Source organism: Limulus polyphemus, unplaced genomic scaffold (assembly GCF_000517525.1).
Source record: "Limulus polyphemus unplaced genomic scaffold, Limulus_polyphemus-2.1.2 Scaffold4257, whole genome shotgun sequence".
NCBI classification, from domain to species: domain Eukaryota; kingdom Metazoa; phylum Arthropoda; class Merostomata; order Xiphosura; family Limulidae; genus Limulus; species Limulus polyphemus.
This window is the reverse complement of record NW_013669867.1, coordinates 79,995-100,330: the sequence shown is the minus strand read 5'-3', so window position 1 is coordinate 100,330 and position 20,336 is coordinate 79,995. Positions and strand designations below refer to the sequence as shown.

Here is a 20,336-nt window from a genome sequence, read left to right as displayed (position 1 = left end):
GTTGTATTAAAGTTTTTCTTCATTACCCATTCAAGCCGTCTCCAGCCATTATTAGTCTCAAAGTGGATTCCTCGTCATCGAAAAAGTACACATTTGTTCATCATGAATAGAAGGATACAATTTTCAGTATTGCTTAAAACTTTAATACTGGACATTTGGATCAACAATAACAAAATTGTTATTCATCATGTATTAATATTTTTGTAATTTGTCATATCAAAGCCAAACAAATTAAACTTTGATTCTGATATGTTAATTTCCTGCATGTGCCACAAACCTAGAATGAAGCTCCACTCCTACATGTGTCAATGTGTATTGTACCAGGTTATGACATAATCATCGTAATGCTGTAGCCCTCCACCAAAGGGAGAGTGATACAATGTCCATTTGTAGCAAGTTTTGTGTATACTTGTAAGTTATCACATAATCATAGGCTCATTTTTTCCTCAGCACTGTTAAAGTTCAGACATAATTTTCTTTGTGTCTTGATCGACTACTTTTTCCTTTACTTTTATGTTGCCTTTTTTCTTGTTGCAAATCCATTCCAACCATTTGAATGTATTTTCATTTTTTCCATAGTTGCCATGTTTCTTCTTTTTACTGTATGAAACAGAAATTTGTGTGTGTAATTTACTGTGAGTTCTCAAATGCACATGGCTTGATTGTTTCAGCACAACCTTTGGTATTTCCCCACTTCTCATTCAGACTTTCCAGTCGAGGGGCAGTTCTTCGTACCACCAAATTCAGAGTATGGTCTCCAGATGAGTAATGTCTGTATATCAACATTTTTGAGATGACTGCAGTTTATCAGGCTTGCCAGCTTCTTTGGTTGATGTTATTAGGTCATTTTTTGACTATCCATTTGGACAACTTTACGGTCATTTCTTACATCAACTACCAGGGAGGCACCTGCTCTTGGGATCTGGAAATCCTTAACTGAACCAACAATCCTCGTATTCACTTAGCATCATGTCATGGGGGTTTGAATCTGGTAGTGGATTGCTTTTCTTGACTGAACAGGATTTATCTCGTGGAACTGTCTTTGCATCCTGTGGTCTTCTAGTGGATTTGTTCCAATTTTGGAATGCCACTGATTGATGCTTCTGTAACCTTGAGTACAAGATTGGTGACCAAATGAGGGAAAGCTTAGAATTGAGGGGAGTTACAGAAGCATCAATCAGTGGCTGAGGGGAGTTACAGAAGCATCAATCAGTGGCTGAGGGAACTGCTCTGGCTGTCAATATTCTGAACTAGGATTGGTCCAATATCTTTCTTTCTGCCTGTCTTTCTTTTTGCCTTCTTACCTAGATACTTTCTATCATTTGCAACAACCTTTGCCAGGTTCTATTGATTGCTGTACCAGTCCTGATTTCCACTTTATTATTTGTCAAACAGGGAAGCTCTTTCTCTCCTTCACCAACCTCTGTTATCCAGCTTTCTGGACGAAATGTTGAGCCTTCATCTTCATGCACAAGATTTATCTGGCTCAATGTGAAACGAATGGGAATTTTCCCACAGGGTGGCCCTTTTTTTCTCAACGTTTCATTCCCAAAAGAGAACACCGACGTCAGCCCAGTGTTGGCCTGACAGTAGCGGAAATATTAGATCAGTATCTTATACCAGAATAGGTCCAGCATCAGATTACACAGCAGACCAATATCTACCTGATTCCTTTAGTTCTATGTTAGCACCTGATTCTATATTTAATTCAGATTCTATACACTAGTTACAGGATATAAACTTATTTTCATTTTATACTATTGAAATATCTTGTATATGGTTTAATTAACATTTTAAATATATTTGTTTTTTTAATTTACATGTATGATGAATGATTTTCATTACAACTTGCTTTTAATTGTTACATATTTGAAGAATATCCTTGATGTTTACTGGTTGGATTCTATAATACATATGTTTTTCTTTTACCCTTTTGTATTCTCAAACATGTTTTATTAATTCTTTGATCAAATAATAGAAATTCAGCATATGATATTGTTGATAGGAATATTCTGCTGTAACTCAAAAATTTACATCTACAACAATACTCAACATTACAAATGTCGGTACAATATTTGAATGTAAAACTAGGTCATAATACTCAACATTACAAATGTCGGTACAATATTTGAATGTAAAACTAGGTCATAATACTCAACATTACAAATGTTGGTAGAATATTTGAATGTAAAACTAGGTCATAATACTCAACATTACAAATGTTGGTAGAATATTTGAATGTAAAACTAGGTCATAATACTCAACATTACAAATGTTGGTACAATATTTGAATGTAAAACTAGGTCATAATATTCAACATTACAAATGTTGGTACAATATTTGAATGTAAAACTAGGTCATAATACTCAACATTACAAATGTCGGTACAATATTTGAATGTAAAACTAGGTCATAATACTCAACATTACAAATGTTGGTACAATATTTGAAAGTAAAACTAGGTCATAATACTCAACATTAATGTAAAACTAGGTCATATTTAAATCTTAGAAATTGATAATTTAATACTCAACAAAAACAAAAAACACAACATTAACAGAGCAGAATGTTTGTTATTTCAGTGTGTAATACAATTCACATTCAAAATAATGCAATAAACAGGTTATGTTTTGCAATTTTTGTTTATGAATGTACATATGTTTTTATAAAAAATTACAAAACAATAAAAAATCATTATGTATACTTGTATATTCTGGAATACCTGAAGTATTTATACTGTTAGAATAACAGGAACATAAATACCAGTGTCAACAAAATAGTTTGGTGGATTTGATTAGCAGAAACTACTAATCAGTGTGGAATTTGATTAGCAGTTAGCAAATATTACTTAGCATCTCTTTAACATTCATCATTTTAACACATTATGGCAACTAAATCCAGCATTAAAACTCTTAACTCTTTGTAAAGACATCTACTGATGTAAAGAGGTAAATAGTATGTTTTTATTCTAATAACACTTTTATCCAGCTTCAAACCATATTATTTAATTGTCCATACATGGGATTTCATGAACAAAATAGTTCCTGGTATATAAAGTAAAACTTCAAAACTGCAAGAAATACTAAACACCTCAGCAGTCACAAAATAATGTAACAATTGATATACCAGAGAAAGACTTGACTTGAAGATATTGTAATAACTGACCAAAGTTGCCACAATCTAGCTTATTGGTGAGATCTCATCACTCTCTTCACAACATGGTCGTATTGTCTTTTTGAAGAAGATGATATTTTTTGACTTTTCAGCAGTAATTATCCCTCTTACCATGGGCATCCTGTACTGTGCATGTCATGAGGTTTTTAGTGAGTTACATTCAAAATTTAATTAAACTACTTTTTATTTATGTTATACCAATTAGTATAGCATAAAATTGTAACTAATAATCCATATGTTAATAGTATACAAGTTTTAAGTTCTTAATTTTGTAGAGGAATATTAAAAATAGATCCCCTAGTGTGAGAAATGTGACTTTTATTTTTTTCTCTAGGGTGCTATTAGGCTATGTTTCAATTGTTGCTGTTGCATCTTTTCCATCATAAGTAAAAGATGTAGCTCTAAAAGCAGAAGAAAACCTCAATAGAACACAAAATATTTAAAAACAATGTAATCAACAGTTTTAGTATTTAACGACATACTTTTGATTCACTGTATGATGAAACTTAAAACCATTTATGCACATTGAGTTGGGTGTCAACATTCAACATAAAATAGTATATTTCAACCCATGAAGCACATTCTGAAAGCACGATGTATATATTAAGTGCACTTAAACATAATTACCAGTATATAGATATTCCCCAGGATTTTCAATTAGCCCACATGATGTGTTAATATATTTTGTAACCCTGTTGTGCTTGGTTTTGTAGTCATAAGTAGTGGAATTGTTGTGGAAGTGTTTGGTTGTGATGCAAGTAAATAGACAAACATTATTATTGCCTCATTTATACATGGTAACAACATGTTTTCCTATTATATGTAATAAGTTCAGTTAATAATCTCTTGGGGTTTATGGATCTTTGGTTTAAAACATTATCTTGGTTGTCAAAGTTGTAGAGAGGAATTTCTGGTGGCTGAGGATTACCAACTGTCATTTTCTCTTTGGTTATTTTATTACTGAATTTGTATGATTCATCACCTGAATCTGTGTCATCTATTTGTTGATATGATCCGCAAACATGACAAATATAATGATTTAAAACTTGTTGACTTAATATATATAAATTTTATCTCAAAACATAAGTACATAAAATATGTGAAAATATGTCATACTTAGTGTTTGAAGTCACACCTAGGAGAATTAAGGGAGGTTGGAAATGTCACACACCTTTTCGTGTTTACTAGTTTTAGTAGTTGAAAACAATTTCAACATATTTAATATGTAGTGATTAGAACAAACATTAATGCATTGACACTATCAACTAGTAAAATAAAAGTATTATGAAGTTATTTTAATCAGTGAACTTATATTGTCTTGTGCTATAATTATAAAGTCAAATAATAATAATACTTTTTTATATGTTTTGTAGTATTGTTGTTAAACCAGTAAAGGATAAATTAATTCAAGTAATAAGAATATTTCTAATTCTATAGAAGTAATCTTGAAAATATAAGTACTATGAAATTGTACCATAAAGCATGAAAATTTATTTGTTTTAATACTTTATGAGTATACTCTCCCTGATGTAGCTACATCTGGCAATACATTCCAAATGTTTATTATCTTCACTTCTCTTTCTAAAACAGATTTAGGAGTCACATAGACTTCTAAGTTATAATTTTCATTGTCTGTTATTTTATTCTCCCAATCAGATCTTGACTCTCAGGTATAAATAACTTTGTATATGATTCTAGGGGACACTATGTTAGTCTTTAGAACATCATATGATTGTAAAGTAAAATTGTCTTTAACATACTTCTGGCATCTTTGGGTAGTGTTGAGATCATGTGCTTTCAACCTGACAACTAAAGAGGATAGTGCTATCAGAGTAATGTTAAATTTTAATTCCATTTTATCAAACAATCAGCTAGTTTACTTTCTTCATTTTCTGAATGACCAGTTGACTCGGAATTCATTAAGGTGTTATGCATAGTTTCTTCATAAAAGCTCATTTTCTGTATCACTTTATATGACATTACTACTTAGTACTTCAAAACCAACATCACTTGACCCAGCCTAGTTTGAACAGTCTTCAGCTGGTGCACTTGACAAGAATGTATCCTTAATACTATGAACTTATTCAATACTATTAAACTCTTGCTGTATTTGTGTGTGAATATCATCACAATGCAAAAGTTGATGGGTCTTTGTTTTTTTGTCCATACATTTCTGGAACTCTCACCTAAGATATAATATGTGAAAATAAGACTTAAGTTTATTATTTTTATCGTGCTGACATTTAACCACCTCTGAGACGTATATAAACTTCCTGCACATGATGCTCTTTTGAATCAACAGCTTGAATCATGTGTCTCATTCACATTAGCTTCTTGTATAACTCAGATACACTTCTTTGTGATCAGAGTAATTTGAACAAAATCATGAGAAATTTTATTGAATGAGACTGCATTAAAACCATATCTCAGTACATTGATGTACAGAGGTATGGCATCCTGAAAAGGATTTGGGTATATTAGACATAAATGTTTGTAAGACTAAAACCTCTGTTACATTAAACTGAAGCATGAAATATTATTCATACCCAGTAATTTTTTAACATTTGAATTATACAGGGTGGGACAAAAGTTGTGTCCCAGAGGAAATTGAATAAAAATAAAAAACGTTAAATCAATAAGTGATTCAAAATGAATGGCCAGAAATTCAAACATTGACTTGCATAAACTAAAAAGTAATTACTATTTTGAATTATTAATTGAAATCACTATGGAGTACAACATTTGCACCATCCTGTATACACACAAATTTACAATACATTTATTTTAACTTGAATTATTATTCCACAAAACCAAAAGGTGACTCTGCACAGTATATGTTATGAACAGACGAATAGTCTCATTCATAATTTCTTGATTAATACAGACATTGGCAATTTTAATTTTTATAGATATGTGCTTCATATGCTTAACACTATAACAATGAATTAGTGCCTGTATATCATATGAATTTTCATAAATAATAAAATTAAGTGTTCCAACAACCTGGTATTCAAACTACTATGAGTATGATATTGATGAAAAATTGAAAAAAGTGCGCAGTACGTGACTAAAATTCAAATCCATAGCTATCTCATTCTCAGTCAAGTCATTCTTAGATTGCTTTACCTAAAATTAATGAAAAATTCATAGTTTATAATTGAGATTGGCTCTAAGTATATCTAGATTCATTATGTGAATGCTGAAGTTCCAGTTATAAGTTTTGTCTACAGACTTATCATACACATTCAGTTTTAAGGATTAGTATAACATACATTAGGCCTAAATTGTAACTTCAGAAAGAAATGCAATTTCACTTTTGGGTTATTTCAAAATACTTACCTCTTGTTGTGTGGTCAGTATATTTTTTGTTAAGTAATGCAGTAAAATGTAATATAAATGAAATATTTGGCAATATTTATATTTTTACATTAGTATAACATTATTATGATTCAAATTATAACTTCAAAAGTTTAAGTTTAAATGTGCGTGATATGAAAACCTCATTTTTTTTTATATGTATCAGTGTATTAGTTTGATTTAAAACTTTGTTATTATATACCTTATTGATTTATGTCATATTTTCTTTAATGGTTATTCTATACTTCAACCAATATTTGAACAAATTAGGCAGCTCAGTTTCATCATAATAAAATTCAAGAAGAAGATGCTTTGGATCCAGAGGAATTTGTTCGATTCTATCACAGCATACATAAACGTACAGAAGTGGAACGGTTATTTAAACAGTAAGTTAACTTACAATGTGGAATGTATGTTTTTATGTGTGTGCTTAGGTTAATTCAATTTATGTTAAGGGTTTTTTATGCCACAGTTATATACTACGCACAGCCATTTTATAGTTTATAACCTGCTTGAAAAATACATGCAATTTATATATATATAGTTTGATTGATGAGTATCATGATTTGTTACAAGTTAGTTTGCAAAGCCAATCATTTCAAGAGCTGTTGTTTTATTATATGTTTTATTCTGTCTGTTTTATACTTCCATCATTAATAATCTATTTGTGAAATTTATACAAGGTAGTTCTATAAAACTTGGAGCAATTAAAGAACCTTTTTTTGTGGGTATGTGTCAGCTACAAAAAATTATAAATTAAACTTCATGTACTCGTGATAAAATCTAGTTCTTTGTACTCTAGAAATGTGTATGTATGAAGTTCATAGTTAGCCTTGTAAACTTTATTTGAATAAAATATTTTATGAAATTATAGTGCCCACTTCACATTCTACATGTAGCACTGTGAAATCCATTTACTGTGAAAATACTACTCTTCATAAAATTCATATATATTTCTCTTGCTTATAAAGGTTGTAAGCATTTCTAACCTAACCTATGGCAAAGACCAAATCTATGTGCCTGGATAATGTGTTGAGTTATACTTTATTGGCCTAAGTTAGTTATTTGCTTAAAATGTTACAGTTTAGTGCTTAAAGAATTAGAAACAACCTTGTATTTTTCATCTTTCAGATACTCTACTAAAAATGCTAGCATTATGGAACCCGAAGAACTTTATATATTTCTCAAAGAGCAACAGAAAGTAAGAAAACATCCTTGTTTTCACGTGTTGGGTAAAGCTTGATACAATTAGGTTTAGCTTTGAATTATTGTTAAGCAGATGTTTGTCTAAAGTAACATCCACTAATGTAGCGAGCCAAAACTTGTGCCTTTTTAATATTATTCTCTCTTTTACCAGGAATTGGTAAAAATATCACTAGTATAAGTGTCCGGTAAATAGTGACATGCAAAAATTTCGAATAGTGTTTATAACACTGTTTAATTTGTCTCCATATAAATTGTGTAAATTCACCTTTATCATTTTATTCATTATGTGCTGACACACACAACAACTTTATCATTTTACCACTTGTAGATGAGCCAAGTCACTTTGTCTTATTGTAGAAGAATTATAGAGATGTGTGAAGGTGATCAAGAAACTGAAAAAGGATATCTATCAGTTACAGGTAAAAAAAAAAGTCATGGTTTTTGTATTTGTGGAAGCTGACAAAAAATATGGTTAGTGAAATCTGCTAATTGACTAATTGTAAGGCTTGTTAATCAATTATTCTCATGGGGTGACTAAAAAAAACTAAAAATTGGATCTTGATACCTGCATTAGGTAGAACAAAGATAGCCCACCGTGTAGCTTTGTGCTTAACAAGAAACAAATGTAACGGCAATATTCCATTTACATGGATAATCCTAGTAACAGATTCATTAGATAGAAATTAAAGTTTAGTGAAGAATAATAGTACAATGGCAATAACAACAAACATTTGATGTATATATAACAGTAACAAACATTTCATGTATGTATAATAGTAACAAACATTTGATGTATGTATAACAGTAACAAACATTTGATGTACGTATAACAGTAACAAACATTTGATGTATGTATAACAGTAACAAACATTTGATGTATGTATAACAGTAGCAAACATTTAATGTATGTATAACAGTAACAAACATTTGATGTATGTATAATAGTAACAAACATTTCATGTATGTATAACAGTAGCAAACATTTCATGTATGTATAACAGTAGCAAACATTTAATGTATGTATAACAGTAACAAACATTTGATGTATGTATAATAGTAACAAACATTTCATGTATGTATAACAGCAACAAACGTTTGATGTATGTATAACAGCAACAAACGTTTGTATGTATAACAGCAACAAACGTTTGTATGTATAACAGCAACAAACGTTTGATGTATGTATAACAGTAACAAACATTTCATGTATGTATAACAGTAGCAAACATTTAATGTATGTATAACAGTAACAAACATTTGATGTATGTATAATAGTAACAAACATTTCATGTATGTATAACAGTAACAAACATTTCATGTATGTATAACAGTTACAAACATTTAATTCTGAATGTTTCAGAATCTACATATTCCATCTTCAGCAAGCTACATTAAACAAAGTAAAATATTAAATACAAAGACTTCTAAAGTTACAACATGGAATTAATTTAAAAAAGAGAATGCAAAATTAAAACAATATTTTTTTATTTTGGAATTATATGGGTTATTCATAACAAATTTAATTGTAGTGAAGTTGTGTTTTTATTTAGAGTTCATTTATATGAGATAGACTTTTTTTAATTGAAAGCTCAATGATTAACGATCTAAATGAGATGTCTTTGAAATTTTTAATCAAGATGGGATGGTTATTGTTTTCACTATTTATTCAAGTTGCAAAGTCTGGAAGATTTGAAAGTTGTTTTCCTGTTCTTTCTGATACTCCAATATGTTCACTTGGGTAATTGGTGTTTGCAGTGTGGGCATCTTATCATTCTAGTACATGTCCAAGCTGTAACAATTTGTTCATTTAATATCATACTCAATATCCCATGTTACAATCTTCATTTGTTATCCTTTACTTATTAGCAATATCCCATGTTACAATCTTAATTTGTTGTCCTTTACTTATTAGCAACATCTCATGTTACAATCTTCATTTGTCGTCCTTTACTTATTAGCAATATCCCATGTTACAATCTTCATTTGTTGTCCTTTACTTATTAGCAATATCAACCACATATATTCATACATGATTCAGAAACACACAGGAGTAAGATAGGTCCTTAGGCCTATATATCTTTTGAAACTTGAAAGGTGATTTTAAATATCGTTTGTAGTTTAACTAGTGGATAAAAAGTTTTAATTATTTTTATAACTTGTGATTTTAGCATGAAACTTTGTGTACTTAAAAAAAAAGGAATGATCAGTCTCAATGGCTGTTTGCTTACATTATATGATTTCTTTGGGGGTTCAATTTTTTTAGAAAGGAATTTTCATTTTAGTGCTTAAATAAAATGCAAGGGACAGCCATTGTTTATTAGAACATTCTGTAAAGTGCTTAATACAGTTTGAAGAGAGAGATATTCTATTTAGAAAACTGAGTATAAGGTTATGTTTAAAGGAGTCCAAAATAAAACTTTCAAAATGATTATGTAAGCTTGTATATGTTTTCTTACAGTAAACAAATGTTGTAAACTGGTTATCTAATCTGCTGATTTGAATATCAAGAAAAAGTAATTTACCTTTTCTTGTTTCAGTTTCACAAGTAAAACAAACGTTAGGGTGTTTAAGATTTAAATAACCCAAGAATTATTTGATGTGATTAGAACTTCAAAAGAGTATCATCAACATACCTTCTATATAAAGCTGGTTTGTAGTCAGTGGGACAGGTGTCTAACCAAGAGCATTCATAGTTATTTACAATTAACTCTCTCAACACGTGGTTGGTCGATTTAACTAACCACGTGTCCTCTTTGTACTCGTTTAAAGTCTTTATTTTTCAGATGAAGTAAAGCATTTTTAATCTTAACATGAAAATCATTTTGCACTCAGAGCAGTGAACATTTTGACTCCATATATTCAAAGAAAGTTTTAGTGAAAATACTTTCATTAAAAATTCTAATTTTTTTGTCTGTAAAGGACTTAATGCTAACTGAAAGCTTGCAAAATTTTGTGAAGATACAAAACATAGTATAGAAACTATAAGTCATTTTGTGTCTTGAACTCAGCCAATTCAGTCAAGCCTGTAGTGAGAGGGTTAATGTCCTCCTTGTCTTCTAGGCGAACACAGTTTTGATTTTAATGTTGTTAAGCAGGTGGTTGTAGTTGATACCTTATTTTTCTCTGATTCATGTTGAGTAGTTGACTGTTTCTTCTGTCTAAATTCAAACTTTAGTTCTTCATCCAAATGTTAACATCGACATGAGAAATAGGCAGGAGATTTCTGCAAATTTAAGTTTGTAGTTTTGAAATAAAGGAATTTGGGGAGGACTTGATGGTGTTTGCAAGTTATTAAAAAATTAACGACCAAGGACAATTTCTTGAGTTTCTGATTAATGTTTTTGAGGGTTCAGAATAGCCATATCACCATTTTATAACCTAGCAACAGTTTCAATAGATGGGATTTGAAGTTGAGTGATGATGGAAACTATAACAAACATTTGACATTTTTAAGATAACTATTTGAAATATGTTCTACTCTAAACCATCAGTAATATCATATCTAATTAAGAGGGTAAATGCAATGGGTTTTATCTTCTTGTAAAGGTTGTTTGAGTTGAATGAGGTGTCTACATTTTAACTTGCTTTTAGTTCTTGCATTTCTGATGGACTACCTACGTTACAAACTTATATTGAATTTAACATCCCTTTATTACAAACTTATGATATTGCTGTTGAGAAGGGTATCTGGATATAAACTTGTATTTAATTCTGCTATCATATTTTAAATTGATGTTACACTTTTCTATTGAAATGTACTTTTATTTAAATGAAAGAACCACCATAACAGTGTTAACTTATTAGTATTTAAATTTTAACTTTTTTTTATAATTAACTGATATTAATGATTGTTTTTTTTTTTAGGTTTTCAAGAATTGCTTCTTTCTGAGGATTGCGACATATTTAACAAGGATCATCATACAGTGTATCAAGATATGACACAACCTCTCTCCCATTATTACGTTGCCTCTTCACACAACACGTAATAGATAATTTCAATTTTTAATTACACCAGATGAACGATAATTCATGTGTAATTTAGATATCACTGAAGTAAATTCTTTAAATAGTTCTATGAATTCTGCTAAATATATTTGAAAGTTTTCTTTGATTGTCATCACAAGGATAGAATGTTTTTCTTAAAGTTTAACTGTAGAGTCTTAACTGTTTCCAAGATTATATCTTGCCTACAGTCACAGAAAAGCTATCTTCCTTGCACATTTGCCTAAGAGATTTACATGCTACTCTCTTTGAGGCAACCCCCCCCCCCATTTTTTCACAGGTTTTAATTTGAACACAGTTAGTGCATGATGATGTCAATGTGCAACAAAATCCCTCCACCAGCGGGAGGGTGATATAACCTCCATGCACAGTAACTCCCCCTATGCACTTGTACTTGTGATAGTTCATTCTTCTCCTTGGTATTGTAATGAAGAAATGTATTTCAATTTTTTATATGTGTGTGTTCAATTTGTTGATATTTGTGTTGTTAACAAAACTTTGAATTTTATTTTTTTTGGCTTTTGTTTAAAAAACTTTTAATTTTATTGTGCATTCTCAAATGATGGTGACTTATACTTAGTTCTGTGTGGGTGATGTTATTCATACACAGGCCATATTTCTACTACGGCTTTTACAGGCTCATTAACTGTTGGGGATGTTGCAACCTTACGGGGCTTCTTACTTACATCAAGTCAGTTGAAATTCTTTCTTTTCAGTTGGGAATGATCTATCAGACCATGGCTTGCATCTGCTTTGCTTTGGGTAGTGCCTTTTAATTCAAGAAACGACCTTAACCTTCTAATCACTTTCTGTATTTCTTCTTCAGGTATATTCTTTCCCTGATCTTTTTCTTGTTTTTTTACTCCAGTTGTTGTCTTTCCTCCTTAGGAATCATACTGTTTCCTTTCTTTAAAAGCTCCTCTTTCATACCCGAATGTCTCATCCACTTTCTCATTTGTGACTCTTTTTTGTCCTGACTTGTGGACTTTCTTCCTTTCTTTTTCTCAATTCCCCATCTTGATATTTATTTTGTCATCTTGTGGATTGGGCCCATTACTTCCCGTTTCACTTCAGTTTCCCATTTTTTTCTCACTACCCTCTGTTTTCCTTCACCTACCTCTGCCTTTTGACTGAGGCACTTCTTTGTGCTTCAGATGGTTTTCTGTAGATATTTGTTCCCTTCTCATTGCCAGCTTATACTGTTCTATTTCTTCTGCTCTATCCCTCCTTACTCTGTTCCCCTGATGTTGGACTCATTGGGTTTGGATACATTTATTTTTACTGTACTCTTTCTTGTTTATATGATATTTGTCAGGCTTCCTTTTTTGGCCCAGATGTCTTCAGTGATGTTTATTTCTTCCTGATGACCTGGACTGCCATTATATGGCTTCCATCCATGTTATCTCCCTAGGTTCTTCTTCTTTTCTGACCTTGCCTTTTGCTCTTGTTCCTCATCTGGATTAGTCTACCAATCACCTTCCCATTTCAGGTTTCAGTCCTTTCTCTTTTTCTCATCCTACCAGACATCTAATTCATTGCTCCTCTTGTCAGTGACTATCTTGTCATGTCCGACCCATTGAGTACTTGTTATCTTTTCTTTTTCTACTGTTGGTCTCATGTTCTGCTAACAATCATTTTTCATTTCTCTAACATGATCTCTCCCTCTCCACACTTCTCTTTGTTCCTCTCTCTATATATATTTTTCTTTTTTCCTCACTTAGACCTCATCTGTGGTCTTTTTTTTACCTGGTCTGTTGGCCATGTTTGATTTTGGACACCTTCCTACATATCCTCCTTGATCTATCCTTGACATGTTTTCTATGTTCTGTTTATTGGATTTGTGTCTTCCTTGCTCTTCCCTTTGATACAGTGTCAGCCCTTTTTGTATTCATTTGTATCATGAGGGCCTTCAAGGTCCCAGGAGCTGGAATTCCTTGTCTTGGATGATTGGTTTCCCTTGGCCCATTCTTGGATGATATCCTCTTATCATACCAACCTTTCTTTTATAGGAGGCTACTCGACCGTGTAGACTTGCATTAAATCTACATCCTTTGTAATGCTCACTTAATATTTGGTATTTCTGGGTATTTTCTTCATCTCTTGTCTCAGCTGAGTTCAGGCTACTCTTCTTCATTTGTGGGCTATTGCATATTTAGCCACCTGGATCTGTGCTTTTCATTCTCATCCTGCACATTGGGTTCTTTTGCTTTCAGGAACACTGGCATTCCTGGAACCCTTCATTCCTTTGATGCATGCACACATGCACCTCCTGCAGTAGACCTTGCAGAATCCAATGAATTAATTTTTAGATTCCATTGTCCCATCTTGTGAACCTCCCCTCTACTCAAGGAATTGTCTTGATGACTGGACTGTGCACTTACTACTACTGATGTTCCCTGACTATTTCTCAAACTGGATTTGTTGCATCATCAATGCTTCCATCTCTGAACGAGTACAGGACTTGTGGCATTTGGATGCAGGATGAATATTCATTTCTCATCCACATGTTTGAACTTCTTACTATTCATTGGGCCTACTGGTGGATCACTTGGTCATGATCTGCTCCGATATTTCCACATTTGTTTCTCACTTCAACCATTCAGTAGGCTCCCATTTCAGGACCTTTTGCTTTCAGATATTAGACTTACTCTTCAGGCCCCATTTACATTAAGTTCATCTTATTGCCTGTCATTTGCTAGGAGCTAAGAACTTGGTGGTCAAACATCTGTCTTGGCTGGTTTGCATTCTTCTAGTGGAGTAGTCTCTACATTCCTAGGTCATTTGTTGAGTTTGCTCTCACTTGGGCATGCCTGTCATAAATAAATCCACCCTTCTCAACTCCAGGTTTCATCTCTTTTAGAACCCTCTGCTTCGTATTTCAGCTTTAGCTGTTGATGCCCTCAGCAACGCCTGTTCTTACCTACTTCTCTATGGCTATCCTTCTCTTTATCTCCTCCCTTGCATCCTCTCTCTGATATAGAACACTTTTTGTTGGGTCCTCTTGTTGGCTTTTGTTTTTTAATATTTAAATATAGGGGTCTTAACTGTTTCAAGAAAACTTCATTAAATATAACTACATGTACGTATATTTACGAGGTCTTAACCATTGTACTCTTTGGATAATTGTAATAAGTTGGATATAATGTTAAAATTCACTTTATAGCTATATATCTTGGTTGATGCTCTATTATTGAAACAGATCTTGTTTTGGGGTTTCAGTAGTTTAATGCCAAGAAAAATGTGAGGTTTATTTAACTTACATGACAAAGTAGAGGAATAATAACATTTTAGTTTTTTGTTAGAAAGCTTAACACTGTCAAGTGATATTTCTTGCTTTTCACTATTTCTATTTGTTAGTTTTTATACATGGAGTTGCAGAAACGTTTGAATATTTTGTAAATTTTAGGATTATTTTCCCACAATTTTAACATATTTGGTACTGTTGCACACACACAAACTCTCAGAAAGCTGTTATTTTGTTGTTGTTAAAATGAATACCTATTTTATTTACAGATACTTAATGCAAGGCCAGTTGATTGGGGAAAGCAGTGTGGAAGGATATATTCTTGCTTTAAAACGTGGATGTCGTTGTCTAGAATGTAAGTTCATCTCTTACGTTAAAAAGAAATATTCCAATACATGCTACTAGCCACTGGGGTGAGGTCATACACTTTGTTCAATTACTTACTCATGATAATATGAATACGTCTCCAATCAACAGTGAGATCAAATTCATTATGATTACTAATAGTAGTAATATTACACTCCTTAGTACTGATTAATGCCGTAGAGTTTAAAGACGTACTCTAGTGAAATAATGACTGCTTTAAAAACTTTTTACATAAAATAGATTTTATTTATTAAAATTAGTTTTACGTTTCTGTTTTCTGATATGTTAATAAAATGTATAACATCCATATAAAACTATGCTATAACTTATGCTTGCTTGCTAATATAAATATATCTTGGGAAAAGAACCTTCACATTTCACACCCTGACTATGAGCCTGCTAATATAACTTTGTAATGTTATACATGTAGAGGTGCACGTATAAGTTTTTAAAAAATTGGATAATTCTTGTGCCTGTGTTTTCCCAGATGCTTAGGACTTTCTGTGTGTCTAATAAATTTACTTTGTCATAATTTAATATGATCTTTTTTAATTATAAAGAAAAAAAGACATTATAATTGTAAGAATTTATACTTAGATTTGTTATACGTTATAACACAAAAATTTGATAATTGTAAATGCTAGTGAAATTTTATATATATATATACATTTACTCACTTTCCATAGTGGATGTCTGGAATGGACCTAGTGAAGAGCCAATCATATATCATGGCCGCACCTTCACTTCTAAGATTTTACTGTCTGATGTACTGGAAGCCATAAAGAAATATGCTTTTGTAGCCTCTAGGTACGTAATTATATATTTCTCTATTATAGTTGCTACAGTCTTGTTTGCCGGTAACTTTAAAGAGGTTAATGTAAAGCATTTTGTTTGTGCTTTTAACCCTCTGAATATGGGTAAGTCAAAATGCAAATGTCCCAAATTTTCAGAGAATTCATTCAAAATCTAATGAAGCTACTTTATTATCATTGTGTACAAATAAGCTTTGCATCATCATAGGTAGTTAAGAAATCAAATTTTAATATTATGTAAGTTGTATTTCTTGATTTCAAAAGGAAATACTTAAATCCTCTTTCTCCCTTTGTCTGTATAAAGTGACATTTATTTGTTCTGACATTCCCATTTTCTACTTCTTCATCATCTCTTTAATGTCCTGAGTTTAATATAAATTACCCATAATAGCATAGATATTACTAATTTTTACAGATCTCAAACTCGAATCCACTTGCCCTTCTTCTCTTTCACAATTTGCCAATAATATTTTCTAACATTTGCTATTACATCACTTACAACCACCAGAAAGACAAGGTTTTAACTTACTGAATAACATGTAATGCTACCTTGTTCTCAGAAGATACTTTGTTATTTTCCTATGGATTGAAAGCTGCTAATGCGAGTTCAGATCGAGCAGGAAAGATAATTATAATAAGGCTCTATGCCTTAGTTAGAAAGCTAGTTAAATTATAATATTTTTAAGACATTGTTTGTTTTTTGTTTTATTTTGTGTACTGAAGTGCATATTTGAAATACATAAAATTATTTAACATACTAGTACCATTATTACAAAAAAGTAGGCTTAAGTTTCATTGACAAGCCAACAGCAAAACAAATGAAACTTTATCAAAGATATTAAATTTTTTGTTTTGAAGATATGTTTTTTATGTATTCTCATAAAAATAAAACGAAAAAAATTAGCAATTTATTAGATTAGATAAGTTTAGAGTTAGATAGTGATAAAAAAGAATTTCTCTATGAATTGTGCAACGTTTACTAAAAGATTGCAAAATTTCGTGAAGATGCATTAAGAATTATTATATGGATACTTTCATGGTTGCCTGGTGGTAGCAAGGTCATTCAGAGTGACCGATCCTGTATCGATTTAGAATAAATTCAGAGTTAATAACCATTTCTTTCCACCAGTCTAATAGGTGGTGTATAATAATTTTTAGAGAGTACATATTGCATAATGTGATTTTACTGTTATTAGTTTGTCTTATACTTCGTTTACAATATTTGGTTGTCTTTCCGTCTACTAGGTATCCCGTTATCTTGTCTCTAGAAAATCATTGTGGAGTAACGCAGCAACTCAGAATGGCTGAACACTTTGTGAACATCTTTGGAGGTAAATTTTAAATAAACTAAGTGATGTTATTACTGACTTTAGTTACAATATTAAAACTTAGAAAGTAATGTTTCTAGTATAAATATGTGATAATTATGTTTTATAATAAAATGTGCAACTTTTTAAACCAGACTTGAATTATTTGTAAATTTCAAGTCCAGCAAAGTTTAGAAATTCTAAAGGCTCTAAAACCATTCATCTGTCATAATACTGTGATTCCAAATCCATAAATAAATGCTCTACTTCAATACTTATCATTGTTAAACTTTTAATCATTATAACTGGAATTCAGGCCATTAGCAGTATTAACGGTTCAGGAAGATCTGTGTTATGACATGCTTGGTCCCTCGGTGTCAAAAGTAAGTTTACAGATTTACAATGCTAAATTCTGGAGTTTGACTCCCCATGGTAGACAGCTCAATACTAAAACAAACAAACATAGCAGCTCTGAAATGATTGAAACATTTTACTTGATGTCATCAAAATTTAGCTGAAATTATCAATAATAAAAATTTGATAATTATCAACCTTTATAATAATGTCTTAAAAGCTGTTTGATTGCCTTTGTTAAAATAAACAATGCCTGTTGTTGTACAGGGAGGTAGGAGGAAAAATTCAGTCATACATCTGCTGTTAAATTCTCAGTGCAAATTCAACAGTAACAGTTTTTATTATCTGTTAATGCCTGTTGTTGTACAGGGAGATAGGAGGAAAAATTCAGTCATACATCTGCTGTTAAATTCTCAGTGGAAATTCAAAATTATCTGTTTTATTTTTATCAAAAAGCTGTAATCATATAGCTAGTATATGAAATGACTGTAATAGTTCACGAGTTGAACACTGATTTTTTTAAGTTTCTCTGTAACCCTACACTGAAGAGTACCTAAAGTTTCCTGTCATTACAATTATTGAGGAAATGTTAAATAATTTTGTTTAATAACTAATTTTATTTCTTATATATATATTAGACATTCTCATAAATGAATGTAACAATTATATTTCATTTTATTAATACAACGTTGACTAGACTTTCAATTCACGCAAATTGTTGTTCTCACGTCAGCCTGTAAAGCAATGTTTCTCAATTGTTGTTCTAATGTCAGCCTGTAAAGCAATGTTTCTCAATTGTTGTTCTAATGTCAGCCTGTAAAGCAGTGTTTCTCAATTGTAGTTCTAATGTCAGCCTGTAAAGCAATGTTTCTCAATTGTTGTTCTAATGTTAGCCTGTAAAGCAGTGTTTCTCAATTGTTGTTCTAATGTCAGCCTGTAAAGCAGTGTTTCTCAATTGTTGTTCTCACGTCAGCCTGTAAAGCAGTGTTTTTCAATTGTAGATCTAACGTCAGCCTGTAAAGCAGTGTTTCTCAATTGTTGTTCTAATGTCTGCCTGTAAAGCAATGTTTCTCAATTGTAGTTCTAATGTCAGCCTGTAAAGCAATGTTTCTCAATTGTAGTTCTAATGTCAGCCTGTAAAGCAATGTTTCTCAATTGTAGTTCTAATGTCAGCCTGTAAAGCAATGTTTCTCAGTTGTAGTTCTAATGTCAGCCTGTAAAGCAGTGTTTCTCAATTGTTGTTCCAATGTCAGCCTGTTTCTCGACTGTGGTTCTAATGTCAGCCTGTTTCTCAATTGTAGTTCTAATGTCAGCCTGTTTCTCAATTGTAGTTCTAATGTCAGCCTGTTTCTTGATTATAGTTCTAATGTCAGCCTGTTTCTCAGTTGTAGTTCTAATGTCAGCCTGTTTCTCAATTGTAGTTCTAATGTCAGCCTGTTTCTCAATTGTAGTTCTAATGTCAGCCTGTTTCTGATTGTAGTTCTAATGTCAGCCTGTTTCTTGATTGTAGTTCTAATGTCAGCCTGTTTCTCAGTTGTAGTTCTAATGTCAGCCTGTTTCTCAGTTGTAGTTCTAATGTCAGCCTGTTTCTCAGTTGTAGTTCTAATGTCAGCGTCTATAATCCTGTCACCTACTGACATCATTTCTGTCACATTTAATCCTCGTATTTTTTTCTTTGTAACTATATATAAACCATGTATTGCTTAGTACATATCATACCTGAAGAAGACAGACCAATGTCCTGTCGAAACATGTAGTATGATCCAATAATCTATCAATAAAACTCTTCCTTATGTTTATGGATCATTGTTTGCCTACCTATTATTAGGAAGTACCAATGTTTGGTTTGGTAGTAAATCTAAAGGCTTTAAAAATCATCACCTATCATCATTCGCTGGTTCATAAAATAAATAAATGCCCTAGTTTACTACATTTATTGTTAAACTGTTAATATGGATGACTGAAATTCAGGCTGTTAGCAGTATTTAAGTTTAAGGAAAGTCATTGTTATGTCATCTGATGGTTACACTAAATGTGGATCACAATTCTTAAATGAAGTGGGGTTTAGAATTTTAGGAATTCAGATTTTACAGCACATAATTGATGATATTACTCTCTCATTAGACATGCTTCACACCACACCAGCAAGCGAAGATGAAGTAGATCTTCCTTCACCTGAGAAACTGATAGGAAAAATTTTGTTGAAGGTAAGAAAGTAAGCTGTTTAATTCAGATCTTTCTTTTAATCTCAAGTGGGAGTATTATATATTTTTATTAATTGAGCTTCAAGTCCAAGAAGTAATTGATTTAACTAGTCTGATTTTGTTTAACCTTAATTCTTTCAGCATGGGCTCAGTCCCTAGGACCGACCTCGTAAACATTTTGTGATTGTTATAGTTTTAATGCTATAACTTTTAAATTAGTAAGCATATGTTAACAAAATTTGACAGATTATCAGTAAACATTACAATGCTTTCAGTTGCAAAAAATCAAATTCTTTTTATGATTAAAGTC

General features: G+C 31.5%; 1 protein-coding gene across 1 annotated transcript in view; it reads left to right on the top strand.

The window, feature by feature from the left end:
• Positions 1-4,281: 4,281 nt before the first annotated feature.
• LOC106470864 (1-phosphatidylinositol 4,5-bisphosphate phosphodiesterase eta-2-like) overlaps positions 4,282-20,336 on the top strand; it is a 41,714-nt gene continuing 25,659 nt past the window's right edge. The window contains exons 1-11 of the mRNA XM_013931442.2: positions 4,282-4,327; positions 4,873-5,006; positions 5,199-5,234; positions 6,802-6,917; positions 7,663-7,732; positions 8,066-8,156; positions 11,602-11,719; positions 15,253-15,338; positions 16,036-16,156; positions 17,407-17,492; positions 19,947-20,029. Of these exons, the coding sequence (XP_013786896.2) occupies positions 4,282-4,327; positions 4,873-5,006; positions 5,199-5,234; positions 6,802-6,917; positions 7,663-7,732; positions 8,066-8,156; positions 11,602-11,719; positions 15,253-15,338; positions 16,036-16,156; positions 17,407-17,492; positions 19,947-20,029 (987 nt within the window). The remainder of the gene's footprint in view (positions 4,328-4,872; positions 5,007-5,198; positions 5,235-6,801; positions 6,918-7,662; positions 7,733-8,065; positions 8,157-11,601; positions 11,720-15,252; positions 15,339-16,035; positions 16,157-17,406; positions 17,493-19,946; positions 20,030-20,336) is intronic.